Raw genomic sequence first — 13,273 nt, forward strand, 5'->3', positions numbered from 1 at the left:
CCATTACAGAAGAGGGACACTTAAAATCAGCCCGTTGAGCAGAGATGCATGACCAAGCCCAGCAGAGATGAGATGAAGCTGGCCCAGATCAACAGAACCACCTGGATGAACCCAGCTCAAATGGGCAACCTACAGAATCATAAGTAAATTTAGGGTGGGTTTATTCTGCACAAAAATTAACTGACAGGATTGACGACTGTTTCCACAGTACGTTATTTACAACAAAACTTGTAAAAGTCCCAAATAGGATTTTATTTATGGGAATATTTAAAAAAAGGTCTAAGCTTTTTTTTTTCTTCGAGGTGGTAAATAGGGTTAAGTGGGAACAGATTCTCAATTAAATTTCCTTTTCTTCCTTTGAGATTATAAGATCAGCTATCAGGATAGACACTTCAACCACAGACAGCTTTACAAAATAAAACTTTAAAGTTTATTTACAGTACTTCAGAACACTTATAGTACATGTTCACATAAAACAAGCTATAAATACCTGCAAAAGAGCTGAAATGTGAGTAAACTTTCTGGCCATCCGAGTTACTTCAGGTAAGAAAGAGTACAGTAGATTGGTTTTGAGCTGTAAAATCAAAAGAATAAAGTGCAGTCACAATCAGACATACTTGCTTCTTTTAAAGGTGAATCGGTCCCTCCCAGCTCAATATCAAACAAACAAACAAACCTGTCGTTTACGGAAGAGTCTACCTACGTATCAGACAGTATCAGAATCCTACTCTTTGAGCGTAACACAGCTCAGAGACAAAGAGACATCATTTTACGATTTTCTAATCCGCTGCCTAATTGTGTACAGTCCACGCTCTCTGGGTCATCCATCCCCCCTACCTATCTAGAATAATGTCATGACTTATCTTGTGACACTATTACGAGGAACTTAAAACATGATCGCAAATATACATACAAATTATTGAAGGAAAGAAAAGGAATTTTAAGCTATTAATAACCACAAGTGAAATATCTGTTACAATGACATGTGAATTATTTCATAAAGCTGTTATTAAAAATGTCTATTACAAATGCCATAGAAATAATAAACCATTTTGTTACAGCACCAAATGCAATCTTGGAAATCCCATTTTCACAGAATCTTAGGATGAAGAGGGAAAATCAACCACAGTCACAGTGAACCACTAAGTCAACCCTGGAGCTCTGAATATAAGCAAGACTGTTGGAAGGCATCACACAATCTGCCGTCTGGCATTTTTTTAAATTTTTTGTTGTTGTTCTACTTTTGAGAGTCCAGGTGCACTTTGGGTAAGTGCTTGGGATATTTAAGATGACAATTTTAGGAAGATTTGTTGAAGGCAAGGCTACTGAAATTTAAAGACTAGATCAAACAGTTTCCTCACCCTACAATAAAAACCGCACACAACAAAAAAGGTTTTTTCTAATATTAAGCGGCCACCTTATATAAGAGGCAATGCGCTGGTTAAGAGCGCAGACTGCCTGGCACCACTTTCCAACCCTACATCACCAAGCAAGTTCTGCATTCCCTGTGATACCCATTCACTCTTCTACAGAATGAGGATAATAACCGTCTCTACCTATTAGATTGCAGTGCAGATTCAAATAACTACCATGAACACTCAGTACCTGGCACATATTAAACAATCAATAAATACTAGTTTTTCTTATTTTTATTAGGGTCAAAAGTCTTGAGAAAACACATGGTACAAAGTTGAATTGGTACAGTGGCCAGGTCATTAACAGACCATCAAAATACCATTTTTACAAAAACAATATTGTACACGGAGACAATAAAATGGTATTCACTATAATAATATTCCATACATAAGATTTTTGGAAGCTCCTAGTAGTAGATTTTTTTTTGGTTTGTTTGGTTTTAATCAACATTAGAATCCACTGACAAAATAAAAACCTGTAAAATCCATCAAAAATACATTTACTCTCTACCGCTATTAGGTATCAATACTCACCTGAAAGTATGAAACTTCTGAAGCACCATCAGTAGAAACCTCTGTGACCACTGATAATGATTTCAAATCACTTGATAAGCATAATGCAAGGCAAGTACCAGCAATCTGTAAGACAGTCAGATCCCTCAGTATATTCAGTATTACTGCTAGCCTGCATCTGCTTATAATACAGGAAGAATTCACGAAGAGTTTTCCAATGTCGAAACACGTACACCTGGCTCATGTGTAGCACATGAGGGTGGGCATCCCCTGCATGGCCCTTCTTAATCCCAAGGGCACAAATACACACACACATCCCTCCAAGGTCCCAAATCTATGTTGGAGAACGAACATATGCCACACAGTCTACAGTATCTTTTGCCTCCTGGGAAAACGGTAAGAGCAGAGAGGAAACACTATGGAGAAAGACTAAGACTCGGCAGCTGTGGCTGACTCAGCACTGAGCATAAGATTGTCTCTGATGACTTTCATTACATTCTAATCACAAATTCCAGCTCTTCTCTATAGCAGGATAGGAAAGCTCTCAATCACTCAAGTGTATGATACTAACCTTAAAAAAAAAAAAAACTTACCTAAAATCCACGAATAGCCCCCAATCTTTATAAACACCTTATCACTATTTTATCTTAGTAAGAAAACTATCCTCAAAACATTTAAGAACTAATCATCTCAATAGCTGAAACTGAAAAACTGTGTTTTATTCTTTTTCCATAAATCAATTACTTGTAACATTCTCACAGAAATGATACAGAAAATTTTCAAGAAAAACTTACCCCTGTGACTCGAGCAATTTTGAACATTCCATAGGCATAAAGCTCAATAAATCCAGAACTTCCTCCAAGGACAAGAATATTAAGCCTAATTAAAAATAATGCAACAAGCTGAGGACCAGTCAACAACAGAGATGACCAAATTCTTAAATCAAGACTGAAATTGTTACTGCTATGATCTAATCTCCGTGCTAAAGCCCTCCCCCCCGAGGGCAACTGAAATTACCCCACAAATCCACCGACTTATACTTCATCTTCAATCATACTGAGCTAACCCCTTTTTTTTTATCTAAAGAAAAAACATAAATTCCACCTAGCTTAAAAAATCAGCTTACAGCAAAATAAGAATATATTATTTTAACGGCAATTGTATCGATACACTCTCAGTAACACAGTAAGTAACACTTTTCCCAGCTAATACCAAGTGCCATCAGTTTTATCATGGCTATGACACTAAATCTATTAGGGGTATTAAAGAATTTTAGTATTTAAATCTAAATTTTAGAAACTCTAGTACATCTGTTCTCCTTTACTTAAAGAGAGATAAATTTTGATACACTGTTGGTCAAAACTTGCCAAAATGAAAGACCATACAAAAAAAAAACAGTAACAGGCAGTAATGTGTATACTGTTCAGAGCTGCTATGTCAGCAATGAAATAACACACCAAATAATGGACTTGATCTTGAAATTGCCTCAAATATTAAATACCAACTTTAGGAAACTGGACTTGCTGTTTAAGACATATGCAAGATTTACCTGACATCTCCCAAGAGCTTAATAATTTCATCAGAATTTTCTTCACTAAAATATAAAAAACAAGAAGGTTATCTTTCAACTATATATCAAATAATAAATTATCTTACTTTTAAAAAAAGGAGTACCTTACCTAAATATTTTTGAGGTGTTGCTATAACTAAAAAAAAAAAAAAAAGATTAAGGTAAGAAATACCCTCAATAAAAATTTATTTTTAAAAACTTATAAACTGTCACATAAATGTTAAGAGTAAAGAAAAAAAATCTGCAACAGTAATTCTGAAGAAAGCAAACTCTGTTACTTACTTTTTTGGCAACGTAGGTAATTTAGGTAGGAGAAGATTTGACTCATCCTCAGCATTATAAAAGGATGTTAAAACACTGAGAAGGAAAAAAAAATTACAAAACAGCAAACACTGTACTTCCCTTTCCACTAAAAAATGTTAATTTTTTAAAACACTGCCCAGTTTTATAACGCTACCAAGTAAACAGATGCCACAAACATATTACATCATTGTAAAATAGTGACCATACCAATCACAAATAGAAAAGAAAAGCAGGAAGCTCTTGGTTTAAAAGGGGTTTTATTTTTTTGGAAAAGCAATCAGTCTGCTCATTCTACAGTTAGAGGAACAAACTTAATTTTCTCAGCATCACATAAACTCAGTATTCATGTACTGAGATTTTATGATTTAATTCTCATGTAAGAAACCCCACTAAACATATGAGTACCTAGAGTAATTTTAAAGACCACCACAATGATTACATCATTTAATTGTGGATTCTACAGCTTACGTATGGAGCCCTGGTGGCACAGTGATTAAGTACTCGATGTTAACCGAAAGGTCGTGGTTCGAACTCACTAGTTTGGCTCTGCAGGAGAAAAGACCTGGCGATCTGCTCCCATAAAAAGTACAGCCTTGGAAACCCTATGGGGCAGAGTTCTACTCTGTCCTATCGGGTCACTATGAGTCGGAATCAACTTAACAGCAAAGGTTCATAGCTTATATGCACATGGCAATTTGATAAGTCAGCAGATTTCTAAGACTGACTACACGTACACTTTGAAATAGTCTAGTTACCCCCTTTTTTTTTCCTTCTAAATTCTACCTCCAAAAAAGGCTGGAAATAAATGAGCAAGCAAGTGAAAAAGTGGTGACTTGACAAGCATTGTTTCCCACTTTACACAAAGTAGCTGTCCTGAGAGACCCTAGAATCTCCACATAGCATCAATTAACTATTAGTAGGAAATGTGTTAGGAAGACATTTAGCAGGTAACTGGACTGGGATAGAAAGTATACGGTATGCTCTGCTTCCCCACCCTTCTATGAATTTATACAACCATCTGCAATCCTTGATTATTTGATGATGGATTAATCACTCTGTTTTTTTTATCAGGAAATTTCAAACCCTAGGCTAGATCCTTGTCATCTGATTCTTTCCAAGCACCTCTTAGGAATGTTATCAATTAATATTCAGGACTTACAAATTTATTTGATATTAATGAATTTAATTAGAAAGGGACGCAAAATGCAAAGAAAATTATCACATTTCCCCAAAAGCCAAAAGAATTTTTTTTTTCAATAATAGCTAAACCCACTGATGCTTTAGGCCATCTTTATTGCACACCTGGTGTACTGCTTGACCACGCAGAAAGCAAAATTATTTTCATGAAACAAGGAAACTATTAGGCACTATGAACACAGAAAGAACCCATTCAGCACTTTTTATACTCCAAGACTATTTACTAAGACACAAAAAACAAAGCTCCAGACAAAATAGATGGTGAAAAGAAAAACAGAACCTATACCTGCTAATCGGTAATTTTAATCAATGTTACTTGGAAGTATAAATCATTGCCATCAAATTCTAAACACGACTTAAAAAAAAAAAAACGGCCACTAAGGCATTATTGCTCCAATAAGAAAATAGATTTTTTCAGGAAAAAAGCCTAACAAAGCATTAAAAAATTTCATCCAGCTAAACTTAAAATCCAAATTTAAATGCAACGTACGTATCCATTCAACACTCAGATGTATATACCACTCAACACTCAGAAGTTACCGTTTTAAAAAATGAAACTTTACAAATGTTCTATGGTGACCACTGGAGTTTTTCTTCCTTTATTACTCTACCTGCTTTCTACGGTCACTTCCATCCAATGCATACAAGAAACTGGAGCCTCCACAGAAAATGAGTGCAAGCTTTCAGGTTTTTCCACATCACACAAAACAATTTTTTTGGTGTCAGCAAGAGCAAAGGCCAAAACTAAAACAAGATAAGAAAAAACAGAACAAATTAGTGTAATATTTGAGAAAAACAAATGGGTATTTCACTTACTGCCCAGTTTTACTATTTTAAATACATCTTAACCACAGAAATTATTTGACCTAAAAATCCTGACATTAAGTAATATCTTAAAAACCAAAGAGATATTTGCATATAGTTACACTTTTAAGATTACTCCAAAAGAAACCCTATGGGGCAGTTCTACCCTGCCGCATAGGGTAGCTATGAGTTGGAATTGACTTGATGGCACAGAATAGTAACACACTTCCATTTAAGTTTATCTTCAAGTGTTCAAACTTTCATGAGCGATCTACCACCATCTCACGTCCATACTTATAGTCTTACTTGTCTCTAGATTAGAACCCTAACTGTCAAGCAGAAAATACAGGGCAAGTCTCGACAGATTCACAATAATATCTTACAACTAAGACATAATCTACTGACCACTGCCATCTAGCTGATTTTGACTCATAGTAACCCTATAGGACAGAGTGGAACTACCCCATAGGGTGTCCAACACTGTAATCTTTACAGAAAGGAGCCCTGGTGGCACAGTGGTTAAGCATTTGGCTGCTAACCAAAAGGTTCATAGTTCAAATCCACCAGCTGCTCCTTGGAAACCTATGGAGTAGCTCGACACTGTCCTATAGGGTTGTTATGAGTCAGAATTGACTCAATGGCAACCAAGTTTTGATTTTAATCTTTACTTACAGAAGCAGACTGCCACGTCTTTCTCCCACAGAGGTGGTGGTGGGTTTGAACCACCAACTCTGCAGTTAGCAGCTGATTGCTTTAAGCACTATGCCACCAAGGCTCCTTTACCAAGACATACTGGTCCCTGAAACATGTCTAAAAGGTAAAAACTTATTCCACCTGCTCTGTCCTTAAGAGTCCCCCGCACCCCGTTTTGTATTTCTAATCCTTAACGATGAACCTTCCTCATTTCACTATGGCTGAATTACTTAGCAGTTTCTCTATATAAGTCATTAACCAGTTCCTAACTTAGCAAACTTAAGGATTTCTAAACAGAGGTCAGTGAGTTTCAACATGTGCCAGTCCAGGCTACCTGTGCTAGATATAAGGCAATTCCACCTCCTCTCCTTAAAAACAACTTAAAATAATCTTGGAATAACTACTGTCTAACAAAAGCCATGCTTCACTGTCCAAAAACATGAGACATATTTTTTACTGATAAGCACACTGAAGTAAGTTTTAATACACACTGACTTTCATGATTCATCTTTGAGATCCTAGTGTTTTGGGAAAAATACTAACAGGAGATCTCAAGATGTTACTTACAAAGCCTTCTAATTTTACACATATCCTACATATAGTTAAGTATAACTAAAAGACAAAATAAGAGCTGAGCAAAATGACTACAGAATGAGTACAGAATTTTAAAAGCACTCCTAGAAATCCCACTTCTGGGAATCAACCTAAGAGCTAATCACACAAAGTTCCTTCCAGTGTTCCGAACGTTTTATGCAGCATTATTCATAAAAGCTAAAAAAGGGAAACTCTCTAAATGTCCACCAAGGGAGACAGAGTTAGTAAATCACAATATATAAATAAAATGGATTGTTGTCGTTCTTGTCAGGTGCCGTCAAGTTAGTTCCAACTCATAGCGACTCTGGGTACAACAGAACGAAACACTGCCCAGTCCAGCACCACCCACAATCATTGCTATGTTTAAGCCCACTGTTGCAGGCACTGTGTCAATCCATCTCAGTTAGGGTCTTATTTTTCAATGATCCTCTACTTTACCTAGCATGATGTGCTTCTCCAGGGACTGGTCCCTCCTGATAACATAACCAAATTACATGAGATGAAGTCTCACCATCCTCGATTCTAAGGAGCATTCTGGCCACACTTCTTCCATGACAGATTTGCTCATTTTTCCAACAGTCCATGGTATATTCAATATTCTTCATCAACACCATAATTCAAAGACATCAATTCTTCTTTGGTCTTCCTTACTCACTGTCCAGCTTTTGCACGCATATGAGGCGATTGAAAATAGCATGACTTTGACCAGGTGCACTTTAGTCCTCAAGGTGGTATCCTTGCTTTTTAACACTTTCAAGAGGTCTTTTTTTTTTTTTTACAGCAGATGTGCCCAATGCACTGCGTTAATTTCTTGATTGCTGCTTTCGTGAGCTCTAATTGTAAATCAAAGTAAAATAAAATTCTTGACAACTTCAATATTTTCTCTGTTTCTCGTGATGTTGCTTATTGGTCCAGTTGTGAGGATTTTTGTTGTCTTTATGTTAAGGCGTAGTTCATGCTGAAGGCGGTAGTCTTTGATCTTCATCAGTAAGTGCTTCAAGTTTTCTTCACTTTCAGAAAGCAAGGTTGTGTCATCTGCATACTGCAGGTTACTAATGAGTCTTCCTATAATCCTGACACCACAGTCTTCTTCGTGTAGTCCAGCTTCTCGGATTATTTGCTCAGCATACGGAATGAGTAAGTATGGTGAAAGGATACAACCCTGACATACACCGTTCCTAATTTTAAACCATGCAGTATCCCCTTGTTCTGTTTGAATGACTACCTCCCGGACTATGTATAGGTTCCTCATGAGCACAATTAAGTATTATGGAATTCCCATTCTTAGCAATATTATCCGTAACTGGTTATGATCCACACAGCTGAATGTCTTTGCATAGTCAATAAAACAAAGGGAAACATCTCTCTGGTATTCTCTGCTTTCAGCCAAGATCCATCTGACATCAACAATGACACCCTTTGTCCCACATCCTCTTGAATCTGGCTTGAATTTCTGGAAGTTCCCTGCTGATGTACTGCTGCAACTGTTTTTGAATTATCTTCAGCAAAATTTTACTTGTGTGTGATATTAATGATACTGTTCAATAATTTCCACATTCTGTTGGATCACATTTCTTGAATAATGGGCACAAATGTGGATCTCTTCCAGTCAGTTGGCCAGGTAGCTGTCTTCCAAATTTCTTGGCATAGAACAGTGAGTGCTTTCAGCTTTGCATCCATTTGCTGAAACATCTCTATCGGTATTCTGTCAATTTCTGAAGTCTTGCTTTTCGTCAATGTCTTTAGTGCAGCTTGGACTTATTCCTTCAATGCCATCAGTTCCCAATCATATGCTACCTCCTGAAATGGGTGAACATTAACCAATTCTTTTTGGTACAGTGACTCTGTGTATTCCTTCCATCTTCTTTTGACACTGCCTGTATTGTTCAACATTTTTGCCCACAGGATCCTTAAGTATTGCAGTTCCAGGCCTGAATTCCTTCTTCAGTGCTTTCGGCTTAAGAAATGCCGAGTTTTCTTCCCTTTTGGTTTTCCAACTCTAGGTCTCTGCACATTTCATTATAATACCTTCCTTTGTCTCCCTGAGCCACCCCTTGAAATCTTCTGTTCAGCTCTTTTACTTCACCATTTCTTCCATTCATTTTAGCTACTCTACATTCAAAAGCAAGTTTCAGAGTCTCTTCTGACATCCATTTAATGACCACTTGCTTTCTTCATGAATGATGTCCCTGATGTTATTCTACAACTCATCTGGTCTTCAGTCATTACTGATCAACGCATCAAATCTATTCTTCAGATCATTGTCTAAATTCAGATGGCATATACTCAAGGTTGTGTTGTGGATCTTGTGGACTTTAATTTTCTTCAGCTTCAACTTGAACTTACACATGAGCAATAGATGGTCTGTTTCACAGTCGGCCCCAGCCTTGAAACCTGTCCGCCACGGGTGACCCTGCTGGTATCTGAAATACCAGTGGCATAGCTTTCAGTAACACAGCAACATGCAAGCCACCACAGTAAGCCAAACTGATAGATGAGTGGTAAATTACAATATATAAATAAAATGGATTACTATACATTAATCACTATCAGGGCTTTGAACCGGTTTATTCCAGTTTGGTAATGGCCAGGGTGTGGGGCTGGGGGGTGGGCAGTGCTGACACTGGAAGAGATATGAATTTTTAAAATTTGGGTGACTCAGAACCATAGCTGGAATGGGAAAAATTACAGGTCAAAGCCCTGCTAGAAACTTAATCTCCCTATTAGAAAACAAGGGGAGCATACGCGTTGCATAGCAACCAAATCTGTTACCCACTGAATTCTGCAGAGTCAGAAACAATGGTGCCCAACATAAAAGATGGCAGCCAACTGTGTGGCTTTGAATATGTGTTGCTGTCCTGAGTCCTGCCAATAATTCAATCTCACTCATCAAGCTCCTGAAAGGGCTCACTACACCTCTCCCAAATCTCCCATTCTAGGGCTTCTACTTATAATTTTTCCCCTTCCCATATGGTTCTCGATCACGCAAATTTTAAAAAGTTGAGGTCCCTTCCAGTTTCACTTCACCAGCCATGACTGAACCGGTTTGAACCAGTTCAAAACCCTGATTTCTATACATTGATATATCTACATACACTGACATAAAAAGGGTGAACTTAAAAAATAAAATAAAAAGGGTGAACTTACCCCCTCCAAAAAAAATACCTAACAAAATAGCACACCTTGAATTACCTTCTTTTGATAATACTGTACGTCTACATCTCTACAAATGTACATACTTTATCAAGAAAGGTCTGGAAAGGTGATGGGCTTTCAGGACTCTTTTATTTATTTATTTATATGTGTCTACAAAAAAAAGTTAAGCAACGAGAAAGAGCCAAAAAAATCAAACCCACTGCCATCGAGTTGATTCTGACTCACAGCGACCCTACAGGACAGAGTAGAAGTGCCCCACAGGTTTTCCAAGGCTGTAAATCTTTACAGAAGCAGACTGCCACATCTTTCCCCCACGGAGCGACTGGCGGGTTCTGAATGTCGACCTTCTGGTTAGCAGCCAAGTGCTGTAACCACTGTACCAATGAGTACATACCAAAAAAAAAATTCAGTTCTTTTTCTGAAAGCACCAGCGATAGGTTTACATTTTACTGTAGTCACTGTACGCGCACAACAGATCACACAGGGGCTGTCATTGTAAAAACAACAGATGGGAGAAGAGCAAGTTCAGTCATTGCAGCCATAACCAGCTATAACATAAAGGGGCGCCAGGAGAAGAGAGAGCACACAGAACTAGAAGAAGTGGAGTCGGATCTGATAGTCCTTCAGGTGAGGTAAATGGACATGCACAGAGAAATGAGTAAGCATGAGCCACACATTTAGTACAAAAATACAGTGGGGAGAGGCCTACGGGGGAAGGAAGGGAAGACCACGACGGCACTGAACTGACTGGTGAGCAGCACGTGGAGGCTGGGCCAAATGGTGCAGGACTGGACAGCAGAAGGAACAAAACCAAAGCAGCTTTTATAGCCCATCAGATTTCATTTTAGGGTTATCGTTGCCAAGAAACGAGATAATAGACTTCATCTGGGTTCTACAGAAAAATTTTAAACCTTCTAAAACCAAAGACCCTAAACTAGTATTTAAAGTTCTAGGATATAAGCGGAACAATAAATTATTTCTGGAAATGAGCTTTCTTTACCGGCAACTCTTTGGTAATAATAAAAATATATTTTTTATAAGACAATCATTACGTTTGCCATCTGGTCTCCACGCCAGACAGGTCACTTCCTTTCCTGTATTTTCATTTGGTGGGAAGCTCCAAACCCGGTGAAAACTTGCAAGTCGATGTAGTAAAACCTACGACAAAACAGAGATGGTGGCAGAAAATAAAAAATCAATTTCCAAAAATAAACCTAGATCCCCACTACAAAATTTGTTTTTAAATGCCCATTTCTTTAATACTTAGTTATACGGTCGCTATGAGTCGGAATCGACTTGACGGCACTGGGTTTGGTTTGTTTTTTGTTTTTTTTTAATTTGAAGAGATTAGAGAAAGACAATGAACATAAGGTATTTTGAGAGAAATGGGTGAAACACTAAGATCTAATTTAACCCTGAACCCTATATACTGTCCCACCTGTAATGTCAACTGGAAACTTACATTTTAGAAAGGAGTAAACAGCCTGGCCAAGACGACAAAGAAAGAACATAAATAGCACTAAAAAGGCAGATGTAAGACAGCCAAATCTGCATGGAAGCTTCTACTCTGTCACACGGGGTCACTGTGGGTCGTCATTGACTCGAGGGTACCTAACGATATACTCAAGCAACACTAGACTTGCAATCAGACAACTCAGAATCTATTTTCGGCTATGTCACTTACTAGCCATGGATTTTAGACCACTTAACAGTACCAGCTGCCACTGAATCAATTCCAGCTTATGGCGACCCCCTGTTTGTCAGAGTGGAACTGTGCTCCATAGGGTTTTCAATGGCTGATTTTTCAGAAGTAGATTTGAACCTCCAACCTTTCCACTGGCAGCTGAACACATTAATCATTGGCACCACCCAGGGAGAGACAAGTTGCTTACAAAAAAATCTTGTTGCCGTTGAGCCGATTCTGACTCATAATGACCCTACAGGACAAGGTAGAAATGTCCCTCGGGATTTCCAAGGAGCAGCTGGTAGATTCAAACAGCCGACCTTTTGGTAAGCAGTCACAGTTCTTAACCACTGCGCCACAAGGACAAATCACTTAGCCATCCTAAATTTCCATTTCCACACGTACTAAGTACCCACTTCAGAGGATCAAGATGATACTACAGGGCTCCCTGAGCTTCAGATAAGATGCTCCCTACTCCAGCCTCTAGACAACCATTGAAACTAAGAAGACCTCACAACTGCACATGCTGCTGAACACGCCTCCCACACCACCTTAGTTCCCCACGCTCACAGCTTCATCACCACTCCTTGACTTAGTGCCCTGTTACCAGTCACCACAGGGAATTCAGGACTCCCAAGGAATCACTCATTCCCCAGCCTTGATGCTCTCTCTTCTGAGCCCACTCCCACCAGTCCTTCCTTTGAAAGCCCTTCCTCTGTGCCCTCTGGAATTCCTGGTCAGATGTCACCAAGATACCGTGTCTCTTCATCCTCTCATCTGAAGACACCGCGTTCCTGCAGACCTCTCAATGTGGTAGTTGTTTCGAGTCCCATGCCCGTATACAGTCGGGCTAGAAGATGAAGTGAGTGTCCTCCCTGATGCTCACTGCCACTTCCGGACCTTTTTTTTTTTTCTCTTTTCTAAAATCCCTAATGTTAAATCACATGCAATGAGACGAAATATTACCCACTATCCCTCTTAACTGCAGTCATCTACAAACCACTAGGCCATTCCACTCATACCTTAGAGCTGTGGACTCCTGGTTCACTTGTGTTTCCCAGTACCACTTTTCATCGCTTTTGGCAATTCCAGGTCCACAATGTCAGGCTTTTCAGTTTTCAACTACCTCTCCTCCAATGATGACATCTTCAGTCTCCGCTCAGCTACTCCCAAGGTCACACCCTCAACCTTGTCATTACCAACAACAGCAATGGTGCCCTAATCTCAGTTCCAAATTTCTCACTTCCACCAACCACCTCTATCCTCCCAACTCACCCCTACTAATACCCAACTCCATTCTGCAGCCCCACCAGGACATACACTCCGCTGAGCACACCACCTATT

The 13,273-nt window shown here is 38.7% G+C and overlaps 1 protein-coding gene across 2 annotated transcripts in view; it reads right to left on the reverse strand.

The window, feature by feature from the left end:
* The window catches only part of ANAPC4 (anaphase promoting complex subunit 4), a 48,787-nt gene that overhangs the window by 25,862 nt on the left and 9,652 nt on the right, over positions 1-13,273 (reverse strand). For both annotated transcript variants that reach the window (XM_049886416.1, XM_049886415.1), the window contains exons 3-10: positions 11,298-11,403; positions 5,610-5,742; positions 3,781-3,855; positions 3,608-3,634; positions 3,478-3,522; positions 2,723-2,807; positions 1,950-2,054; positions 491-574 (exon numbers count right to left, since the gene is read on the reverse strand). In XM_049886416.1, coding sequence (XP_049742373.1) covers positions 491-574; positions 1,950-2,054; positions 2,723-2,807; positions 3,478-3,522; positions 3,608-3,634; positions 3,781-3,855; positions 5,610-5,742; positions 11,298-11,403 — 660 coding nt within the window. The remainder of the gene's footprint in view (positions 1-490; positions 575-1,949; positions 2,055-2,722; positions 2,808-3,477; positions 3,523-3,607; positions 3,635-3,780; positions 3,856-5,609; positions 5,743-11,297; positions 11,404-13,273) is intronic.

The sequence above is a fragment of the Elephas maximus genome, chromosome 5 (genome assembly GCF_024166365.1).
Source record: "Elephas maximus indicus isolate mEleMax1 chromosome 5, mEleMax1 primary haplotype, whole genome shotgun sequence".
In the NCBI taxonomy this organism is placed as follows: Eukaryota; Metazoa; Chordata; class Mammalia; order Proboscidea; family Elephantidae; genus Elephas; species Elephas maximus.